We start from the raw sequence: 20,358 nt of genomic DNA on the forward strand, positions 1-20,358 counted from the left end.
TGGGTTATATATGTACCTAATTAAAATGTTAATGATAAAGTAATTTTTTTGATTAATTATTTTAACAGTATCGTTTTGAATAGCTTAATACGACTAGATGCGTCCGATGGTTAATTATATAACAGGGAGATGTATTATGTTGCTTTACAGCCGAAAGCTTTTACTCTAACGACGAAAGCTCAGTGAATTTAAATCTAATTATAAAGGAAAAGGTGGATATGATATAAAATACGATATTTTAATCTTTTTAAAAATAATATATTTCAGAAAACATGTCATGAAGATAAGTTACAATTCTTTTTATTACAGTTTTATATAAAACAAATAGCCCATATTTTTCCACTCTATAAATGAAAGATGTTGCTATACCGTAAGGCTAGAGAAAAATTGATCTCACATACGCAACGTATGCAAGGTATTATGATATTTGAATTCTTCATTTCATTTCATAATCTATGCAATCTATGACATAAGTCACACGCCTTCCACGCTACATCGACCAACAATATCCAGATCAAAAAAAAAGAAAAGTAGAATAATTAGTATTGTCATGTAAAATCACTTGAAATAAGCTGTTAGAATGGTATATCTTTAGCTGATAAAACTATGTAATAAAACAAAGACAGAAAATGAAGCGGACGAAAAAATTAATAATAATATAAAAAAAAAAAGTTTGACGTAGTTGATAAATAAAAATTTTTATCCCAGGACATAATAGGTATTTTGGTAGGTACCCGGTTGTAGACTCTGCACAATGTAGAAGTTGCATGAAAAAAAAACAAAAAAAATGATAAAGAACAACCAGAATGCAATCCAAATAGCATATTTGAGTACCGACCTAGAACAGTCTTCGATCCCAATGTCGAAGGAAAACAGGAAGGAACACAATAAAAAATTATCCTGTTCAGGCTTGGGAAGGTGAAGGGAATGCTCGTTAGCCATCCCACGCATGCGACCAATGTTTCTAAAACTTACCTCATACACAAAATATGGACTATTTCTTTACAACGCTCACAATAAATAAGTAATAATGTAGTTTCTGAAAAATTGCGTAGCCTATGTGACCAGTCTGTCTCGACCTTAAGAAATTAATGGGAAGGTAAGAGAAAGGAAGAATTAATAGACTGTTATCATTTTAAAAGTAATATATTTATATTCAAAATAATACTATTCATATAATTTATTATCTTTTTTTTTGAGATTTATACTTCAAGAAAAATAATTTAGTTAGATATTTCTTCGATACTTTTATGTAAATATAACATTAGACATTTAGATATTTGATACACCCCCTCTCCGCTAGAGCTACTAATTAAATATCACCTACTAAGTATAATTTTATTATATTGACTCAAAATTTACATCAAATAATTTTATTTACTTATTTGAAGTAACTACATAATTCGAGAAGGATTCGCTGAGTATTAATTCGAGTATTTTGCATAATTATTAATGTATTGAAGTCACGAACATCAATTCGAAATGGGGATAAAACTTATTAAAACAGGTTTAGTTAAGTTATGTTTTTCGGGCGTGACGGACAGCGAAATGATTACAACGCAAAAGTTTGGCAAGATTTGTGATTTGGTTTTGGTAGTTGTTTGTTAGTGACAGTTTATCGTAGAGTATGAACGGGCATTCCGGATGAGCGCTTCGAGCCGATGGGGAATTGAGACAGGTCAATCTCGTCCATGGGGAAGTCTGGTCTGTATCTCTTCTTGTCGAAGCTCGATCTGTAAGAAATATTCTAATTAAATCTTTAAGGATACTATTTTAGATGGTGTTAAAACTTTCTAGCGCTGTTATTTGTTTACTCATCTTTGAAAACAATCTAGAGAATATGGCAGCTTAAAGCAATATATTTATAATATTGTCTCTTTGAGAAGTTCTGCATATGTAACTCAATTCCTTTATGCAAATGTCTGCTAATAAGTAAGTCATTAAACGAGGCAATATTCATGCAGATGATAATAATTAATGTTTACGGTTCAACAATATCAGAATAACTGATACGGGTATGTTGAAACCTATATCAAAACCTTCCTTACAAAAGATATTTTCAATATTTAAAAAATTGAATGCTGTCAAAAGCGAGATGTCGCAGAAAGATTTATTTAAAAGACTAATTCTCTCTTTAGACTCCTTAAAAAAAAACATACACACTCCGTATGATTGTATCCTTGTGGCATACAACCTTACTGCATTATTCGACCATTTTACAGTCTTAGATATAGTACGAAAAATAATTAATCATTGGTGTTTTTCTCAATAACCCATAAATGAAGACCATCGTGATTAACTCAACAGACTGACAGATGGGTGGCAAGTAAATCAAGGTTTGGAATTTCAGAACAATTAAGTAGGTTAGTGCAATTGCGTCAAGTATTTCCAGTCGATATTTAATTATGTTAGCGTTGCCGCCCACTTGGTTGCCACCGCTGAACCACTTGTGGCCGCCACAGGTCGCAAACGAGATTTTTTTTATATTTTCTTCATAAAAAAGAGCGTTTGCATGGTCATAAGCGCTTAGCGCGTTTTACGACTGCATTCAGCAACAAGGATTGGCGACTGGTGGCTACGCTTAGTTGCATAACTAAACAACGCTTCTAATTTATCGATTAAAATTACTTGTAAGAATCAAAACAAAAAAGAAACATTACACAGTCCAGGTAGTGAGGTCCGACAAAATAATGCTGAACTAAACGGCGCTCCTAACTTATGGAGTAAAATAACTTGCAATAATTAAAAAAAAAGGAACATTACACTGAGTCCAGGTAGTTTGGTCCGACGAAATGGTAAAACCGCTTGAAGGGGAACGGCATTGAAGTCTGGTCGATTTCATCAAAGTTACGCTTCTTCACAAAGTTATCCAGGTTCGATCTATAAAAATACAGTTTATTTAGAAAACAAGAACATTTTGTAAACAAATATTTTCGCATACTTTAATATTCCAGATGGCTCTGAATACTTTCTTTTCTTTTGGTTTATAAGTTTAAACGTGAACGGGGTTCTGAATGTGTTATGAATATTATATTGTTAGCCCTATAATTTATTCATTATTCTAACGGAACATCCATCATCAATAATTTTCGATAATAATCTTGTTATATTGACTACGCGTCTCAAAATATTATCGACTGCCATAAGCCTTCTTAAGTTTGTAAAGCTAGAGTGTAAGCTTACTGGCTTTACGTCGAAGGGGATTTGAATAAATAAATAATCACAGCAAAAAGACATGAGTTTTTGACTGTGAAACCTATTTTATATTATTCCCCTTTTATTTATGTCCTTGAATATGCATATTTATTTGCATGAACACAGTTAACATCGGTTTTTGACAATGCCATACTGTGTAACTAAAATTTTTATTTTTATTTTATTCATTTTTGTTTCTAATGTAGGTAAAAGGAGAGCTAGAAAACTATGTTCTTTAACAAAAAATAATCAGTCACATTTTTAACGTTTCATTTGAAAATTTTAAATAATTAGGTCAAACACTGAGACTAAATTTTATTAGAATGGCAGAATTGAAACTGTAATTGTTTATCCAGTGGATCATAACCGCTAAGTTTATTATAATGGTAGTTACGCAGTATGGTCTACCAGACTAAATAATGTGTCAAAAAACTGTCAAAATGTACAAGAGTCTGTTGCGCTTTTGGAAGTGTTGTCACGCACATGCCGTTTCGACGTATCATTAATCAAACACCGTACGACTGCGTGATAAAGTATACTTTAGCCAGGATCTACTAGTATTTATTACCCTTCATATTTTACTTATAAATACATAAATAAAATCGAACACGGAACCCATAAAATATGATAACTCAGTTGTCTGTTGGTCTTATGTGCCATCTGTCTATCCGTCTGTCACTATCCTTTTCTAAGATAAAGTTTGGGTTTGTTGTTGAAACCAAGTTGAAACTTATGCCGAATAGATAAGTAGTGAATTTTCATGTTTCTAAAGTTATAAGCACAAAAAGAAATAACTTTTCAAAGCTTTTGTGCCTCTCACTGACTGATTAATGTTTATTATTAAAACCTATAGGTTATTTTCCCGAGACCTCTTTCTTAACATTGTAGGCACAAATGTAGGTTGGTATCAAAATAAATCATCAATAATAGGTAAACTGTCTAATATATAAATATTATATATTTTTATTTTAGTTACAGTAGTTCAAGTTTAAGTTCAAAAAAACAGATAGGTACCTAACCTATCTATTTTTTTTTCAGACAAATAACCCTCAATGCGCGAGCCTTGCATTAACATGGAGGTTTATTCCTCATGCAAATACTGACAAACATTTATGAACAATTTTTGTTTGCTCTCTCTAGTCTAAAAGGGTTTCAATGCATTAGTTAAAATTTCCACACTGGGGATTTTCTTGCAATTTAACCAGGAATCCAAGTAGAAATGCATTATAAGTTATGACATGAATTTATGTTTCATTGCAACACATTACCAAAAGGTCGTTGTTTTGAGCGTAAACCAGAACATAATGAAAAATTTAACCCCTATAAACCTATTCTTACTATTCGTCCATCTGTCTGTATGATATAGATTGTTATATAGGTCATTGTATAGTAATTTGGCATTTAGATGTTTTCATCATTAGTGAGTTACATATGCTGAGTCCAGTGCTGAATTAAAAGCCTCTCCCAACGGGAGGGTTTGTCGTAATCACCATGCTTGGTTGGTGAGCGCTGTGGATGGTAGTAAATAGAGGAGAGGTGGCATTCTGATATGTTTATATGTACCTACTGCTATGCAATGGTGTAGTGACACTACGAAACCCAAATAAGGTGACACGTATTTTGGTGAGAGATCTAAAATAAAAAATGGTCGTTAAATAGTCTTGATAATTACGGAGTACTTTAAAAACTTGACGACTACGCGTAACATTCAGAAAGGGAAATGTAAAACCTTCTAAGTAAATTTGCTTGCATCTCATAACGTGTTATGGGCATATTGTAAATATAATAAATAAATATAATTATAAATTTCCCTCATACGTTTTTTACAACAATAGAGTCAATGGCTAAGTTGTACAACTTGTACACTGACTCTATTTCTATCAACTATTTTGATTCTGAAGGAGTTAAAAACCGTATGAGGGAAGGTTTAAATTGACTGCAATTTTATCTGCTGGGGGTTAACGCAGTTTAAGATGGTAGTAGGAAAAGTATGTTCCTAATCGATTTCTAAACGGCATTGTACCAAAGCGCTAAGTCGATTAGCGGCACGTCTTTGTCGGTTGCTAGTTACGGTCGCAGTCTCCAACCAGAAAATATGAAATTCAGTAATTATTAATGCTGAAATTGCCCAAAATGAGATAGAAATAAAAAACCGTGAGCACCCACTTAACTTACCATTGCGCCAGGGAGGTCGTTTAAACACACTCGTAGTTCAGTTTCACGTTCAAAGCTTTGTGCTTTCAACAAACACGTGAAATGTATAAACAATAACAAAGCTCCATAACCAAAGGCAACACTAGTTAAGACCTACAGTGAAAGTTTCAACAAAACACAAGTAACTCCCTCCGGCTACGAGAAAGTTACACTTCACATTACGTACTTACCTAACTGAAATGAACCCAATGTTGAGATAATGTTACCCATGTACCGTATAATAACGTTAGCGAAACGCTACGAATATGCTAAAAGTTAAATACAGACACCACTGTTGTTTTAACATGGTTTCATCAACGTGAAGGTGAAATTACCTATTAGTGAATGTGTAGATTTTGCGTTGATGTAACTTAAGTCAGTATTTGACTGATTGAAATGAAATTAATAACCGAATTTGTAGTTTTTTTTAACAGAACTCCTATTTTTTGATCGAAACCTAATGGTTGCGCAATAACATGTCAGGGTATAATGTATTGTTTGTACACGGCATCGTACCAGAACGCCAAATCGCTTGGCAACACATCTTTTTCGGTAAAACTAGCAATGTTCCAAATCTAACTGTAACTAAAACTTATCTAACTGTAACTATAAATAAATTTATCAAACAAAGGCCAGTGATAAAGCTGCGCTTAGTGGTGATAACCTATTGTTAGGACTTCGGCTTACCTTTTGGGGGACCGAGTTGGAGTCCTAGCAAGCACCTCTAACTTTTCTAAGTTATGTGCGTTTTCAAATATCGGCACGGAACCCTTCGTGTGTAAATCCAACTCACACTTGGCCGGTTTTTCGTGATATAGGCATTTAAATAAACACATACTTTAAAGAGTTCGAGCCCAGGTACGCCACTACCACCACCACCACTGAATTTCGAAGTTATTTGCGTTTTTAATTTTAGCAATTTAAATATCACTTGCTGTAAAAAACTGTGATGGGTTGATGATGACCTTAAAATGTATATACCAAAACAATTTATTGTTTTTATTCATATAGATAACCAGCAGACGGGCCAAATTTCTTCCAGCTTCTTTGTATTCAACGGGCGACGGGGAAGATGTAATCACAATTTGGATTTCTTTAATTAATATTCGTTGCGGTTTATGCTCATAAATCTTTTAAGAAATACTAAACTCCCTAGTGAGGCGCTTTAATGAAAAAAAAACCAAGAATATAAAAGTTATTAAGATTTATCTTTATCTATACTCATAATAAAACTGTAACTGGAATATTTCTGTACATTTGATATATTTTGAAAATTTTGACCGGGGGATGCTTTATAGTCGATACTGAGTCCAAAACATATTTTTATTTAATTTTTGTCTCTCTGTCTATCTGTCCGGGCATCACGTGAAACTACTGAACGGATTTAAATAAAATTTGGTATAGTAGTAGCTGATATTTCGGGTCAACATACAGAATACTTTTTATCCCGATAAACTATAAGTTTCCTCCGGGAAATGGGATAAAAATATTTATCAATTTTACTTCATAGCTCCGTTAAATTTAAACCGATTTTAATTATTATTTTTTTATTTGAAAGTGTATGCTATCAAGCATGTATTGTAATTTTAATGATAAATATTGTAGGAGATAAAGGACATAACTATTCACAGATAACAGCAAGTGGAAAGGCATATGAAACAACTGTTATAACCGATTTGGTGCAGACGAAGTTGCGCGGGTTAGTTAGTCAACCATATTAATGCACTGATGGGCCCGAACCTTCCTTCTCGTATTAAAGAGGTATGTCTAGCTTAGACTAACCTACGCTTCAACGGTTTAACATAACCTATAATAAATTTTATATTACCCAGGGATTTGACTAGCAGAATTATTTAATACAATGCTTGCTTTTTTAGGATTAAAATCCTTATTTTAGGAACATCAAGGTGTTTGCGGAACTGTTATTTAAAAATAATATTGCTTTAAGCTATGGCAGCTAAGCTTGTTTTTTGGAGAAAATAGGTGGTACATATTTAGATAAACTTGAGAAGCAAAAACGAGCCTAAATTCACTTGATCCTACAACCCATTAGAGCGTTTCGCGATTATTATGTTTAACAGCCCACTCCTTGACATAGGCTTCCTTTCTTATTGTAGATAGAATTTTGGATCAAAAACCCACAATATTGCTCTATTGCGATTTGGAGAGCTGTTTTCGAGATCAACATTTTCAAAAATCCCAATACTGGGTAAAAGTTTCCTCTCTTATAAGAGAGAACATTTCAAACCATAGACCCACGACACTGGTGTAATGCGATTTGGTGGGCTTTAACGATTTACATCACATTTTATTGACAATAACTTGTACAGACGGCTCATCCTTTCCGAGGAACTCAGTCCGCAAATTTTTCAACTCCAGGCTTGTGTTGGGAATTTTTAACAGACAAACCCAACACCTAAGAATTCGTGTCCTAACCCAGGAATTGAACCCAGTTCTCGAGATCAGAAGTTGAACATAGACATACCAACCACTAAACCAACGAGTCAGTTATAACAAATCTTATACCTTGGTTAAACTAAGGCTACGTCGTTGAATCTACTAATGTGAGTTTGCTTGAATAATCTAGCAAGTAAAACGTATATACCTAAATACATAAGTATATTCGCTTACTCGTATTATACTCAATTATTTGGCTGACCGAGTTTCGATTTCGACGGGTAACATATTTTCGCGATGTTGATTAAAATCATATTGTGCCTAACTTCGTGATAAAATATACCTTTTTCTTCACTCTCTCGCTCTCTTATCCCCAAAACAATTATTTAACACTCAAAAATTCTCCAGAGTTTCGCCAGCCTCTATCCAGTAATTAAAAAGAAATCTTATAACTTTGGACATGCATTGTTAAGCTTCTACAAAATTAAAGCTCAAAGTTTTGCTGAAGTGAGTAAATTTCCCATGTTGCTCGTATAGTTAGTACCGACATACATTTAGAATTCATAACTAAAAGTCTTATGCTTTGTATTTAAGGCACTAATTAACTTAACAAAAACGTTGGCGTTGAATGAGGCGTAATAATTTTGAATAGGCAGACCATTGTCCTATTGTATACAGCATAAAGTTACGATTTTTCTTTATAAGTGTTTTATTTCTAGTTTAACATTAAGTCGATTCAAATATATTTTGGTGTGGTATTCTTTTGATACAAATTTATAATATAAACAATAGAAATATCATTAACGGGAGATTTTTTTTATCAAAATTAGTTTAGTTAAACTCAATTTAGACTTTATCAGACTACTACACAAATACTACTTGATAAGTAGTGAAGATTTGAATTGTGATAACAAAAATAATACCCAGCTAAGTACGTTTTAGTCTCCAAAGCCGGGTATTCTTAAGACACTCATAGATTTAGGTTTAATTCAAGAAATACATTTATTTTTTCTTCATAACAACAAAATGATAATGAGTTATTTCATAACTTTATGAAAGATTCTATTGGCTCTTATAAATACTACTAGTATTAAATGTTTTCTGTTTTCATATCAAAGTCTAGTGTGCAATAAGTATCACTTACCGGTCAATCTCGTCGAAATTGCGCTTGGGAAGTCCCTCTCCGTAATATCCGTACTCGATTGGCATCACGAGCGGCCAATTGTCCCGCTTGCCTCCATATGGACTGCAAGCAAAGTTAACTTAAACACGATCGATTTGTCAGCCAAGTTAATAATGTTTACTTAGAAAAAAAAGTAGAACGTTTTAGTCATAATATTAATGGAAATAATTAGGTGGGGCACCATTAATACAAACATTAGGTGCACTAGCCTTTATCAACTAGAAAAACGGGGCGAAAGCGTTATCTATTACGATTACAGTCATTTCTTTACTAATATTGTAAATAGGTACCTAAAGTTTATGAGATTGTAAGGGTATTTACTGATCCAATTTTGAAAATTCTTTTACTGTCTTAACGATGAGAGAGATATATTCGATTGAGTTCCAGAGAAAAGTTCTCGCTCTTTTAAGTCATACAGAGTATTTTTATATTCAATCAATATTTTCAAATTTTAAATCTATCCGTGCGAACTCGGGTTAAAAATTCACTGTGTCCATATATTGCTGTGTGTAGTTTACCACACACATTAATGAGGTGTAATTTTACCCATTGTTCGGCTGGTCCCTTCATATCAATGGACTACACCGACAAAAAATTATAGATAATTTTGCAAAGTTTTGTGAGTGAAAAGTCAAATAAAAAATATAATGAAACTTTATAAAATGTATTAAATTACCAAATAAAATACCAACTTAAAAAAAAAAATTGGGTATTTGCAAAAATTGGAAATGTTAAAATAAACTTTAGAAAAGTTAAACGGTTGTATATCAATATCGCCCTCTGATCAACCTAAGTGGAACTGTATAAATTTTTTGGTGTTCAAATTCTAATCGATATTAAGGAAACTCATCGATTGCTTTAAAAATGTTGATATATACCAATTTTGTGTACAGCTTTAAGGTACTAGTGGGCTTCTGCTATTTTACCGATTTAGCATTTTATTTTCGTGTTATGTAAAAAACTGTATGAGAAAATTCATTTCAGTTAAAAGCAAATACACAATTTGTATCATCCGAGTTTATATTGCTCACACAAGCAAAAGAAAAAAAACAGCTCTGTTTGTGTTTTTGCATTCCACTGGAAAACGAAAAAAGATTTATCCATGTGTACCTTACCTATCTACTTTTAAAAAAGGGGTTTAAAAAGCTTTAGCTGTCGACAAAACGTAGGCTTTCACGACTCAGTAAGCAATAAATGGCATTTCTAATAAAGAAACAGAATGTTACGTAATACAAAAGATATTTTCCGATTGGTTTATTATTCATCGTGTAGCAATGCTTTGTGTCGAATTTCAAATTGAAAAACCTTAAGTTACTCAATTGGGCTGCATTTTGAACACTTTATTTTTCGCCTAAATATGAAATATAAGTAACTCAGTAAAATATCTTTTTGAGTAATGATCTTATTTTGCGAAATTAACCAAGCCGCATATTTTGCTGATTTTCAGTAAGTTTGTAATTTTAACATACTCAAAGTACAAGCATGGTTTAAGCAAACCTATAGCAGTGAACTCAAATGATTATATTAACCTTAATGCAATATTCCCCATAGGCCCATACCGATTATACGTTCGAGGGCATGAGTTTACCAGTAGGTACTTATAATTTATCGAAACCAATAAGATTTTACTATCTTTAGAACTCTAGAGGCCGCATGCGATCCTAATCCTCCTGAGATTTAGTATGATTAAGGATATCACTAGTCAAGTGATGCAACGTCACGTACGTTTGACGTAACGTAACGTTGAGTGAACGTGTTTACCTACAATTTTATATATATTAACTTTGATTTTAATTTGCGTCTTTGTAATCATTAGGTAGGTCCGCGGTTTTGATGTCAAATGTATCGCTTATTAAAGCTTATTAAAACTCATTAACCTGATTTTGTTGCTACTCTGCAAACCAGTTGCAGATTTTCTATAGTTATAAGAATAGCAATACTAATATAATAGATATAGAAGCACGCAATAACATGTACACACACAATCACACACACGTACAGACAGGCACACACACACACATACACATAAAACTATACACACCAAGAAACACTACTCAATCTTTTTTTCTTAATTTTTAATTTTTTTATAGGCTTTTGTTGCTATAGAAGAGTGAGGCCGTCTGACGGTGTTTTGATGCTGACTAGGTGGTCTCCACAACATTTACTATGTAAGAATCAAAATAAACGAATTTTATTTTATTTTATTAAATAATATAACTAAGGAGATGATAACAATGATCATTAACATACCTGTTGTATTCAAATCTTCTTCCCATGAAATAAGGAAAGCGTCGTAACTCTCGAACTTCACGAACCAAGTTACCTCCGCCCAGTGGATCCAAATTCCGTTGCTTATGACCTAAATAATAATTAACAATTTTTTGCATAAAATAAATATACAACAGAAACCAATTTTCATTAATTTAACATGGAAGATCTTACCTCCTTTCATATATGTGAGGCAAGTTATATAATTACCTGCATATCGCGACCTTTTGTAAAAAGAAAAATCTTGAGCTTCCGAAGCTACGTATGGAAATTATGAAAGCGTTACCATAATAGTTTTATGAAAGAGCACTAGTTAGGGATTTCTATTCAACATATTATAGGATGTGGATATAATTGGAGTATAAAAATACGACAAAGATGGTTTCTCATTTGCTTGATATTTATTTCATACGGTAATTTTATTTCATAAAACACGACACCAAAAATATTAAACTTGCTTATGAACACAGCAAACATTATATTTTACGTACATTGTTACCAACTCGGTCATACTTGGGCACACAGAATTTTAATCATAGAAACGTGGTGGCTCTAACACCCGTAATTTTGATTTTAGTCATTTGTTTTTAAAGTACAACAGAGTTGGTGCTAATTAAGAATTTAATGGATCGAATGTAACTATTATTTTATATTAAGTAGAGATTATTTATAGTTTAAACAAAGTTTCCGCCACCTAGAGAATCAACCTGTCGTCGGACGAAATTGCCTCCTCCAATGGAATCTAAATTACGTACTAGATTTCCACCGCCTAAGGAATCCAGGTGTCTCTTGACCAAATTGGGTCCACCAATTTGATCGAGATTCTTCTTGACAAAATTAGCTCCACCAATCGAATCCAAGTTTCTCTTGACGAAATTAGCTCCACCGATTGAATCCAAGGTTCTCTTTACGAAATTAGCTCCACCGATTGAATCCAAGGTCCTCTTGACAAAATTAGCCCCGCCAATTGAGTCTAAATTCCTCACGAAATTTCCTCCGCCTATACTATCCAGAGACCGTACAAAGTTACCACCCCCCAGAGAATCTACAAATCTAGCGTATTGCATTTTATCTTCCATATCTCTTGTCAAAACTGGTGACCCTCCATTTATATTTTTGCCCCCATATATATCGTGTCCAGGGAAACTTGAACCACTTGTGGGTCCTCTCAAAGGATTGTTTTCATAGTTTATAAGACGACCAAGTATGGTATTTCTATCCATTCCACCAAAATTCCTGTCTTCCAATTTATTTTCATATTGAATAAGGAATCTCATGATATCATCAAGTTCTTCTCTACGTCTAAAATCTGGAACAAGTTATTTAATAGTTAGGAAGCAACCAAAGTAATGTTACGGATGAAACTTTATTGAATTTATTTCGTTTTTGACTTACCCAGGATAGTGCTCAGGTTTCACAATATGTGTTGTGCAGTGCATCTTGATAAGTGCTGGGGAATTCTGTGAAGTGCTGTAATCCATCACCATGAATGCAACGTGTGTGGGAAACTTGATATAACTTGTGCAGAAGTTTGTTGAAATTATTTTGTGCCATTGAATAAAATAAGTGCATACAGTATTAATAAAATAAGTGTTACAAAAGGGGGTGTTGACAAAAATGTGGAAATATTTTTACTAAACGCGTTTAAAAGTTTATTTAAAAATATATAATTTATATCATAAATATTATTGTATAAATATTCAATAAAATATTATGTGCTGGGTTCATTCAGAATAATATTTTAAAGTGCATAGAACATGAACCGGAGAACAATCTAGTAGTGTAAACTCTTACACCCTTACCGTTAACGTCGTAGCGATCTCCGGTGTTATGCCCGCCTACTCTTAAATCTTGTTCCTGGTAAAATAAAATGAAGCGTTACATTTAAAGCAATAGTCTTCAAAAGGATTCGTAGCACTTCACAACCGTTCCTTTGACGCAATTGAGCTTATTACATAAAAGGTAAATGTAAGCAGAGCCTTTATAAGCTTTGAGGCTTTATTAAAATTTCTCACTATTATTTCATTATTTCTGTTCTAATTTCCTTTTGGTATAATGTGATTAGAATCTGATTGGGAGCTTAAATTGGAATTGCATTTACTTAGGTCGATTCGTATAATTTGGCCAACATGATAATTTTTAATTAATATTGGCAGCCACTGGAATTTTGAGTAAATAATACTAATTGGTCCGTGTTTAAATTTTTTGCTGGTTTATTCATCATCATCACCGTTAACCCATTAACGTTCGGTTGCTATGTAGAGGCCTCCTATCTTATAGGACAGAGACATTCAAAAACTAGATCCACCATGCTGTTTCAATACGGGTTGGTGGCCTTTAAGATTATTTCGTTATAGTGATAGCCTATACCGATTGTTTAATTTTTCATCCGGGGTATGAGGATAGACATCCCCTTTTGGCTTGTACTACAAAGTTACTTGGTAAAAAATCCCAGTAGCAATTTTTGTAGACTTGGGAATCGCAAACGGGACCTAGTGATCGAAAGTAAAACATAGTAACTACACCAACGAGGGACTTAGTATTTTAGTTTGTATAAAAACAAGACAAAAACGAAATAGCATTATTGATTTGAGTTCATAGATGAAATTTACGGGACGTGAAGAACTGTATTAGATAAAATCATCACCTAAAGATAAACGATAGACGTTCACTGCTGGAAATACATAGGACTTCCGAATTCCACGACTTGTGCTGCCAGGTTCCAGTTATTTCCTCCGAATCGTTTTATGTTTGTCAGTCCACCAAGTGGGGGTTTTAATAACACTGCTCGTTCTTTTGCGGTGTCGTAACGGTCCTTCGTTCTACGTGGATATCTAAATGACTTATTTTATCACATAGTGATACTCCGTAGGATATCTGTGTCTTTTCCCCGCTGAGTTACTCTGACCCTCCTTAAGATTTATAAACGAGACATGATTCAGTTCAGACAGTTGGCTTTGACTAAAAAGATTTACTCGTAGGAATGTTACCTGGTGAGGATCAGCGTTGCAGCAGACCAGCAGTGTGGCTAAGGCCATAGCCACAGTAGCTGCGGCTCGCACCATTGCAACTGTCAAAAGATATTTATGAGTTAAAATAAATACAAAATTCATTTCGGTACTGCAGGTCATCATCACGCCTATCAACATCTCACGGGACAGGCACAGGCCTCAGCACTTAAAGGAAAAAGGGTTACAGCATGAACCCACCACGCCTTGTCAGTGCGGGTTGATGGTCTTTAACTTCTTATTACATCTTAGCGCAAAAAACCGAGATATTCTCTCTCTCTCTCTCTCTGTCAACTCCGGAATTTCAATGAAAATTTAAGCTATTAATAGAAAAATCCAACACCAAACCACTCTGGACCCACCCTGAAAATCGAATCGATCCGTGGTCATACTGCACTCCCCTAGATCAACTAGACGGCTGTTTAAAGTAAACCTTCTTAGAATCACTTTTAAAATGCCTAGTATTACCTTTTTGACTTCATCCATCTTTACCGAAAAGCAAGCTTGGAAGCAACCCAGCAGTTGCATTTTAGTTAATGTCAATATCAACATTTTACGATTCAACAATTTCAAATCCAATAATCTTGTGTGTTATGTGCGCAAAGCGAACTAACTGTTTTCGAACAACCTTGTCACCAATAATTTTTTACCGAATTATAAAAGCTAGTTGTAGCATATTTTACGAAACCTGTAGCACATGCTACGATCGTACGTACATATACGCTACGTACTAGTACGCTCTACGTACAATATGGTACGACAGACATCCAGCCTGGGGACTTTTTACCATTGCGAATTTTATTATTTTTGTCGCTCTTATATATTATAAATATTATTCTAATTTTAAGGAACTTCAAGGTATGACGTACAATTGTAACTTCAAAATAACACTGCTTTAACCCCCAGCGCTCGGACTGCTGTCGTAGCATATTACTCGTAGCGTGTTCAACGTGTATTCATAGTGGGATATTATCTTGTTTAATGAGATTGTACTTTGACTTATTTTTTTAATTTTGTTGTTTCAGTAAGTATGTATTATTTAGTTTATTCGTTGCTTTTTCTTTATATTTAGTAGTAGTAGAATAGTTGAACCATATTAAAATTGGAATATCTATAGGGAATTTAATTACAAGCTGAATTATTTAATACTTTTATTAGACTTTAATAGCTTTCTCTTTAAAATCTCTTGAAATATACAATGTCCATCCTCGATACTTTTAAAAAACATACTCATTCCCATCTAATTAGATAAACTACCATTGCTCTTTTCGCAGACTATGGAGTATCTGCTACGCTTAGGTTATTAATGCTAAAGGAAGGATAGATAAGTATGGACTTAGCATACATCACTCTCAAACTCTGCAATGTACTTGTATAAAATCATATATTTTATAGAAACTATATAGAGCTTATATAGTAAAAGTAGGTCGTTGAAAAATAGTTATTGACTCTCTAATGAAGTTAATTTTCCATATTAAGGCGGTCCGGGGGTCTCTTGTACATAACATAACTACCTTTTAAACTAAGATAACGACCTATTGCATCTGCAGTCAAGATGATTGGATTGTAAGTAAGGATCTCATTCACTTGATCGGCCGGAGTAAATTATACATGCTTATTTTATTTTTCCTTAAGGTCCAACTTTAAGGAAAAATAAAATATTTTGTATACTATATATAGACACTATAAACTGTTATACTGATATTTATTTGAAATAAATATCAGTATAACAGTTCATTGTAAGCGGTGATAAGCTAGTGGTGAGGGCTCCGGTTTCACTTTCCGGGGACCAAATTCAAATCCCAGCATATAATTCTAACTTTTCTAAGTTATGTGCATTTTATATAGCGTGGTGGACTTCGGCCTTAATCCCTTCTCATTGTGGAAGGAGACCCATAGCTTGTAGTGGACCGGTAATGGGTTGATATGGTGATGAAAATGAAATGAACGGCCGATTGGCGCAGTGGGCAGCGACCCTGCTTTCTGAGTCCAAGGCCGTGGATTCGATTCCCAGAACTAGACAATATTTGTGTGACGAACATGAATGTTTTTCAGTGTCTGGGTGTTTATCTATATATTATAAGTATTTATGTATATTATTCAGAAAGGTGGCGATGTGTGTATTGTCGTAGTATATTTATAAAAAGAAAAAAAATTAAGTATTTAATTTAAGTTTGAAGTGCTTGCAGGGATTCGAACTCGGTCCCCCGAAAGTATAATCGATGTCCTACCTTCTGGGCTATTACCGCTTCTTACATATTTTCTACTTCTTTATTATAGTTATATACTTTTCTTTGGATTATTTTAAACTATTCTTTAGCATAATAACATTTGCACATGCTAACTTTATATTATAAAATCGGAAGTACGTTTTTGATTTGGTTTTAGATTTTAAAAAAAGTTTAAAAAATAAAATAACATACACGTGGATGAATTGGATTTTGTATGTAGCCCACCTTAATTATTCATCAATACGCGGTTTATAGAAATGTTACACGAGCAAGCAATCACCGTAATATGTTTGCTCGCAATTTTTAATCTAAATATAGAGGAGAAGAAATTGTTGGCATTTATGTTTTACGCATGTTCATACTAATATAATCGGGTCCTGAATTATTATAAATTGGTTTCATTCCCTAATAGAATTTTATTCGAATATAGAAATATTCTAGTATATTCTTTATTCTTCTATTATTCTTTTTGTTTTACAACTAGTATACTTGGAATGCATATATCTATCTATCTATCTATTAATACGTGAAGCAAAAACTTTGCACCCCTATTTATGAAGAATAGTGCAGTGTAGAATCCGGATTTTTTTTTTGAATAATGCATAATAAATCCATTAAATCAATAAAAACGTTACAACAATAACGCCTATTCGACACACACACGCTTACTCTTACATGACACGCACACATACCCTTTTTTAACATTTGGATTATAATTTGTTTGTAAAAATGGGAAAATTGTCAACAGTGTCATTGTCATACTTGGCAAAATCTGTGATAATAGAAGTATAGTCTCTTATAATGGAACCTTAATTAATAATTGACAGACCACTAGTATTTTTTCATTAATAAAATGCTTGATATGGTAAAAAGGTATAAGGGTTATACAGTTATATATTTTTATTTTGGTATTATTTTTGATTATTCTTGATATTATTAAAGCAAGATATTCTACACGCAGAACCAGGGCGAAAATAACAAAGATTACTTTTTATTCCCAAATTGTATTCGTCTATCCGGTAGTTATTATAATAATTATCTGAACAGATTTTTTATTTTGCTATTTTGAAACATTATACCTAAGTATATATATTTCAATGCAATTACAGATGCATAACAGTGCTACGTTATAGACTGGGAATACAATCGCATTTAATTGAGTTTGAAGCGTATAATAATACTGTCCTGCTTTATTGTGCTTCAAGTTAGCATAAGCAAGGATGATTAGCCTTACTTGAAGCACAATGTTACTGCGGGAATTCTAATTAGCCTTGTAACAGTTACAGAATTGTTGTTTTAATATAAATATGATTTTTATTGAAAATATGTGTCTCAAATCTTAAAGTCAACTACTACTCTTTAAAATACGAATGATTTATTTTACTTCATTTCTCTATTAATTGAATATATTGTTTGAGAATGTGTAAATATAATTAGATCAATTAAGTTTTTTTATATACGTAGGTTATTTGGTTTATAATAATTTGAAGTTATATATTAAACTTATAATAAATTAAAATTATGTTTAGTCCTAACAGTAAATAAGTAAGAAATTATTTTATCCCGAGGATTGATAAATTTGAATTTTAAACGACTATAATTCTATAAGTATTTATGGCTTTATTATATCTGCCATATAGGTTTATTCATAACATCATTACATTTTTTAAGTGAATAATTAAATTGAATGGAATGTCCAGACGAAGAAAACGACACCTCATTTAACAAAGTTGATCTACTGGGTGGTATGCTAATGAGCAACACCTATACATACACACAGAATATGACAGTTGCGTTGTTGTACTTTTAGTCTGATACAAATAACAGCACAAATACAATAAAACACATTTTAACATTATGAGATTGTATTCTGATGTAATTAAAAAAAAATTAATTTGGTTCGTATTGTTATTACGAACGATATGGACAATTGATATCTGGAGTAGGACTTTGAGTGACTATTTCTTTTAAAAGACTTTGTCATTAATTATAAAATAACTCCTTTATCAATTCGATATAAAATAATAAGTACTTACGTTGCTGAGCGTATTTCTAACAGTGATTTTTGGTCATAGGAAAAATAGAATGATATTAAAATTTGTTGGGGTAAGGAAATCGCTTTCGATGCCTCATGGTAAAGCGGTTGCAAGATTACGATGGCAAAATATTGAATATGTAGTGCCTATGTAAAATTACTCCGAAATATATCTTGTTCAATATAATTAAGGTATGCAAACACGCAGAAAACTTGAAGTTACCTATTGTAGGTAAATAATTTCGGGTTTCGTATAAGTGAGTTCTAAATTTAATTAAACTATAAAGTTTTATAAAAAATACAATTTTGTAATCGAGTTGTTGACGACTTTAAATTTTATTAGAAAAACCACTAGACAATATTTTTAACAGAGTATTTATGTTGTAAATAAGTAAAATACATAGTTTTGATATATTTCAATCTATGAGAATAAATATTTTGTTTATTTTAGATTGAAATGCTCGGTAAAAAATTATTATTTGTATAACGGATAATTAGTAGAATTTAACATGAACTTTTGATAATAAGTACTAGTATGTATAAGTATAAGTGCTATTTATTTATGAAATATTAATATAATTCGAAATAATAAATAAGAATTTTGGAGGTCACACTGAAATATAAAAGGAATATTTTATTATTTATGTTAAACTTACCGGTTGTTTGTCAGGTCGGTAGTGCTGGGCGGTCGAGTCGACGGTCTCTATGCTTTGTGCCGTTGAGGACTCGGCGCGAGCTTATATACGCTGTTGGGCGGGCAGATCCCGCCCTCCGCCTTGTTAGACGCATCATCCATATACAATGATACTAAACTTTTGTCATCTTATATCGTGGATTCTATTGTTTTTACTGTCATTTTGTAACTTAAAGTATATCAGAAACCCATGTCTGTTATTGCAATTATGCCTCTGTGGTCGATCAATTACTTAAAGTATTAATGAAAAAACGGTTATTAGTATTAAAATATCATCTGCGACAAATGGTCAGTGGCTTTTGATTTGCAGCATGTTTTCGATTAGCAGTGCACGCTTTTTACTTAAATATTTAATTGTGAAAAAACTTACGGTAGCCGAGCGAATAGTGAACATAACTTAAATTAACACCTACGATACTCGCTTGCCTAGTGTGGATACCAACGACAATTTAATTTTTGTCAAATCGATTAAAATTAATAAACGTTTTGTAGGGTTCCGTTCCCATAGAGTAAAATAGGACCCTATTACTAAGATGTTCGGTCGTCTGTCCTTCTGCCTGAATATCTACCTGGCTGTATGTATCTCATAATCAGTGATAGTTAGACATGTCGGTCGATTGGCGCAGTGGGCAGCGACCCTGCTTTCTGAGACCAAGGCCGTGGATTCGATTCCCACAAGTAGAAAATGTTTGTGTGATGAACATAAATGTTTTTCATTGTCTGGGTGTTTATGTGCATATTATAAGTATTTATGTATATTATGATAAAAAAAAATTAATCAGCTGTCTTAGTACCCATAACACGAGCTACGCTTACTTTGGGGCTAGATGGCGATGTGTGTATGATGATGATGATATGATGTTGATTTTTTGCCGAAATAATGGTACGGAACTCATTGTGTGCGAGTCCGACACACTCGGTTGGGGTTTTTTTAATTATTTTTTTCTTTCATTAGTGCTTTTGCACATTGATCGACCACTGACTAATTGGGGCCTGGATTGTTTACTTAGAGCTTGGCACTGCACTCATCGCTATATTATGTCTTACCAATAAGCAAACTAGGAGAGAGAGATTTAGAGCACAAGCCCTCCGCGCCTCTCTAATGTGGTTTATAGACTTTAAACTATTATTGCAGCATTCTACAAAAGCTACGC

At 33.0% G+C, this 20,358-nt stretch overlaps 1 protein-coding gene across 2 annotated transcripts; it reads right to left on the bottom strand.

Moving 5' to 3' along the window:
* Positions 1 to 1,236: 1,236 nt before the first annotated feature.
* LOC120629021 (orcokinin peptides-like) lies at positions 1,237 to 19,210 on the bottom strand. 2 transcript variants are annotated; one of them, XM_039897747.1, is made up of 8 exons: positions 19,167 to 19,210; positions 14,227 to 14,306; positions 13,039 to 13,093; positions 11,917 to 12,545; positions 11,219 to 11,319; positions 8,930 to 9,031; positions 2,764 to 2,880; positions 1,237 to 1,733 (listed from the first exon to the last, which is right to left on the bottom strand). In XM_039897747.1, the coding sequence occupies exons 2-8, from the start codon at positions 14,299 to 14,301 to the stop codon at positions 1,616 to 1,618; spliced, it is 1,197 nt and encodes a 398-aa protein (XP_039753681.1). In that variant the 5' UTR covers positions 14,302 to 14,306; positions 19,167 to 19,210; the 3' UTR covers positions 1,237 to 1,615. The 2 variants fall into 2 exon arrangements, with proteins under 2 accessions (XP_039753681.1, XP_039753680.1); XM_039897746.1 differs by lacking the exon at positions 11,917 to 12,545 and having other exon boundaries at positions 11,219 to 11,327.
* Between the last annotated feature and the right edge of the window lie 1,148 nt (positions 19,211 to 20,358).

Source organism: Pararge aegeria, chromosome 13 (assembly GCF_905163445.1).
Source record: "Pararge aegeria chromosome 13, ilParAegt1.1, whole genome shotgun sequence".
Lineage (NCBI taxonomy): Eukaryota > Metazoa > Arthropoda > Insecta > Lepidoptera > Nymphalidae > Pararge > Pararge aegeria.